Raw genomic sequence first — 3,567 nt, 5'->3', positions numbered from 1 at the left:
ATAGTAGCGACTTTTGGTGCTGTTTAATGTAGCGGTTCTGAACGTCAACGTGCCCCGAGAGGGTACATGTGTCTTCATAAGGGGATGCGTGAAATAATTTTATGCGTTGCCAAACATAGGTCAACAGCGCTTAAAAAATGCCGTTACTTCTTTTTTGGCTAACTGATGAGCCTAAATGACGTTTGTTTAAAATGAAAAATGTTGTTTAAGAACATGTATAACTAAATGACAGACCCCTGCCTCTAGCAGGAGAGGGTGCCCCACAGTGACAGGGCAGTAACTTTCAAACAAGAAATAATAGCTGGTCATGAGCACCGGACGGGATTCGACAGCAAGACAGACAAAATGGCTGACCGTCAGCTGCAATGTGACTCTGACGTCTGACGCCCCCATACCTATTCATGGCGTGATGTTCAATTGACCACGGGTGCAAATTTACCTTACGTGTACCATATTACTAATATTCTTCAGTATGTAATGCGGGTGTAGTTTTGTATGGGTGTGAAACTTGGTCTCTTACATTAAGGGAGGAACACAGACTGAGGGTGTTTGAGAACAGGGTGTTGAGTGGAATATTTGTACTGAAGACGGAGGAAGTGACAGGAGGTTGGAGAAAATTGCATAATGAGGAGCTTCATGACTTGTACTCTTCTCCAGGTATAATTAGAATGATCAAGTCAAGGAGAATGAGATTGGCAGGGCATGTAGCACGAATGGGGAAGAAGAGGAATGCATGTAGGATTTTGGTGGTAAAGCCAGAAAGAAATAGGCCACTAGGAAGACGTAGATATAGGTGGGAGAATGATATTAAAATGGATCTTAGAGAAATAGGATGGGGTGATATGGAGAGGATTGATGTGGCTCGGGATAGGGACTGTTGGAGGGCTCTTGTGAACACGGTAAAGAGTAGCTAAGCGACTAGCGGCTTGTCAAGAAGGGCTCAGCTCCATGGAGTTAATTCGGATGTGGGTAGTGCTGATACTATATGGAAAGATGCACTGTGCTATATAATCTACAAGAAATACTGGGGATCCTTGACTGGACTCAGGCAAGCAAAGGGACTCATACGAGGACCCTCTACTAAAAGAGCGAAGGAACTGTTGAAGTTAAACAGGAACCAGCTACGATCGGTGATAGGCCTACTTACAGGACACTGTCACCTCAAAGGACACCTCTTCAAATTGGGACTAAGTAAGAGTCCCACTTGTGAGAGGTGTCAAGAAGAAAATGAAACAGCCACACATATCCTGTGTGAATGTGAGGCCTTAGCTTATTTAAGATTGCGCCACTTGGGTCAATATTTTATGGAACCAAGTGACTATTTCGACGTCCCCACGTACAAGATCCTAGGCTTCATTCAAAGTGCAGGATTGCTGAGGGGATAATCACAAGGGGAGGCACAATAGACCACTGTAGGTCGCGGTGCAAGGGCCAAGAAGACCCACCCCTTATACATTCATTCATTCATTCATTCTATATAATCTGGCTACTGACAACATGGTCGCAAAACTCGGAAAAGGGAAAATCACGCTAGATAAACTTGGGGATCTACTTATCCCAGATACAAAAATGACTATAATTTGTTTAAATTCTTCAAGTAGTCAAGTATTGAGTTGTGTGTTTCCAATTTCTTTACCCCTGTAAGTTTAAAATATGTATTTCACTCTTTCTCTGAGTACCAAGCACAAATAATTTGAGAAACATTCATTGACACTTTGTGCTATTAAGGCGAGGGAACAGGACCCCCCCCCCTTTTCCTTAAGGGATGTGTTGTGTGGTAGAATTATGAGATATGATTATCGGCGTGACTCCATTTTGTTTACAGAAACTTTTGTTTGTTTGCCTGTTGCAACAGGACAAAGTTTGCGTCACGAATGAGCACACAATAGATACAGCATTTTAAAATTCTCAGTCTTGTTTTATCCTGCAAAAATGACAGTAAGAATATTATATGTAATAATCCTCCTGTTATCGAAACGAGGGTTCTTTATCTCAGTGCCTTCGTACGTTACGTTATCAGTAGAAGTGTATTAGGATCTATTTTGAACATGCTTACGGTGTCCGTACGCTACTGGCATATTGAAGCACAATTTTATAAGAATTTTCTTCCGTAAGGTTGCCTACACACAGTAAAACGTACCTGGTTCGTGGAGTGGGTGGACTTCATTAAACTCTTATTAATATTTTAAACACTTAAATATGTTAAATATAATTAAACCTCACAGAATTACTGGGTTTCTGGACCTTTTCCATCGTCCGGAGTTCTAGGTAGTAGAAGACACGACGTTTCGGGAACTGGATGTGTTTCCGTCTTCAGGTGAAGTTTCAGTTTCCGAAATGTCGTGTCCTCTATTACCTAAGATTCCGGACGATGGAAAAAGTCCAGAAATCCAGTAATTCTGTGTGTCATCCACCATCGTCAGAACCCGATAGAATCTGCTTATAATGAAACCCCATTTATCCATTGAATTATTTCACGACTACAGGTAAACGGGTAGGAAAGACGAACAGCGAAATTTTAACTCGCTCCGAATGCATGTGAACGCTCCTAAAATAATAACATATCTGCCACTAGATTCACGTTAATGGAGTTTCGTTTGTAGTGCATGCAGAGTTGGAACTTCAGTGAATGTATAGACAGGGCCTAGGTTATCACGTGACGTTTCAATTTACTAGGGAATGGAATTGTAGTCATGTAGATTTTTCTTACGTATTATATTCACGCTTATCTTAGTGATACCAACATCAGTAGGCTGAAACAAGCAGCCTTGCGCATTCAGTGTCCTGGAGTCACGTGTCATCAACTTCGTCCTAAAGTGACAAGTGTCGTTTAGATAATTCTGCACGAACGTAACCAGTGGGCAGTACCGAAGACAACATTGAACTACTGAAGAGCTCTTGGACTTCGAATCAAGTGAGTGTCTCAAATTGCGACATTGTTAAATATGAGGTGAGAATGGTGTAGTTTTTTTACTTTTGCTGAGGTGTACATTGATTAAATACAACATTATCGTTGCTTATTTTATATTGTCTCATAAACATATTGGACAGTATAATTTTTAAGGAAATTATAGGGTAAATCGTACGATAGTGCCGATAGGGTTACGATTATTTTTTTTTATTATAAAACGGGTTATAAACTGCAAAATCTCAAAATGGTTTATTTTTTCAGCACGAAGTAAGTACTTTCTTTTTCAAGTAATTTGTTTGAAGTAACTAATAAAGCGTCAAAAATACATAACCTACAATTATTCTACGTTTTAACAGTATTAAAAAAAAAGATTCATGGCTTATTAATAGCACAAGTCAATTACTGAGGCTGGGTTCCATCATACTATTAATAACACAGGCCAACAGCTGTTTTGGTGCCGGGGTATTTGGAGCTGATTTCATATGAATTTGATGCCCTGAATTCAAATATGGCATTAGTTTTTGCCTAGGAGCTCAAATTTTTAAGATATAACATTTTGGTGAAATATACGTTACACTATTTTAAGTTAAATCAGTGGATCAAATAAAAAAACTCAACATGGAATTTTTATTACTATATTATAATTATATTTTTAT

At 39.4% G+C, this 3,567-nt stretch overlaps 1 protein-coding gene across 6 annotated transcripts in view; it reads left to right on the top strand.

The window, feature by feature from the left end:
* Window positions 1-2,815: 2,815 nt before the first annotated feature.
* The window catches only part of LOC111868283 (ATP-binding cassette sub-family A member 3), a 78,527-nt gene continuing 77,775 nt past the window's right edge, over window positions 2,816-3,567 (top strand). For 5 of the 6 annotated variants that reach the window (XM_023858809.2, XM_023858806.2, XM_023858807.2 and 2 more), the window contains exon 1: window positions 2,852-2,950. In XM_023858809.2, coding sequence (XP_023714577.1) covers window positions 2,946-2,950 — 5 coding nt within the window. In that variant the 5' untranslated portion in view covers window positions 2,852-2,945. Of the gene's footprint in view, window positions 2,951-3,567 lie in introns of all 6 variants that reach the window. The other variant, XM_023858803.2, reaches the window with a different exon arrangement.

Source organism: Cryptotermes secundus, unplaced genomic scaffold (assembly GCF_002891405.2).
Source record: "Cryptotermes secundus unplaced genomic scaffold, Csec_1.0 scaffold1003, whole genome shotgun sequence".
NCBI lineage: Eukaryota > Metazoa > Arthropoda > Insecta > Blattodea > Kalotermitidae > Cryptotermes > Cryptotermes secundus.
Note: the sequence above shows the minus strand (reverse complement) of the source record. Positions and strands in the feature narration are given on the sequence as shown.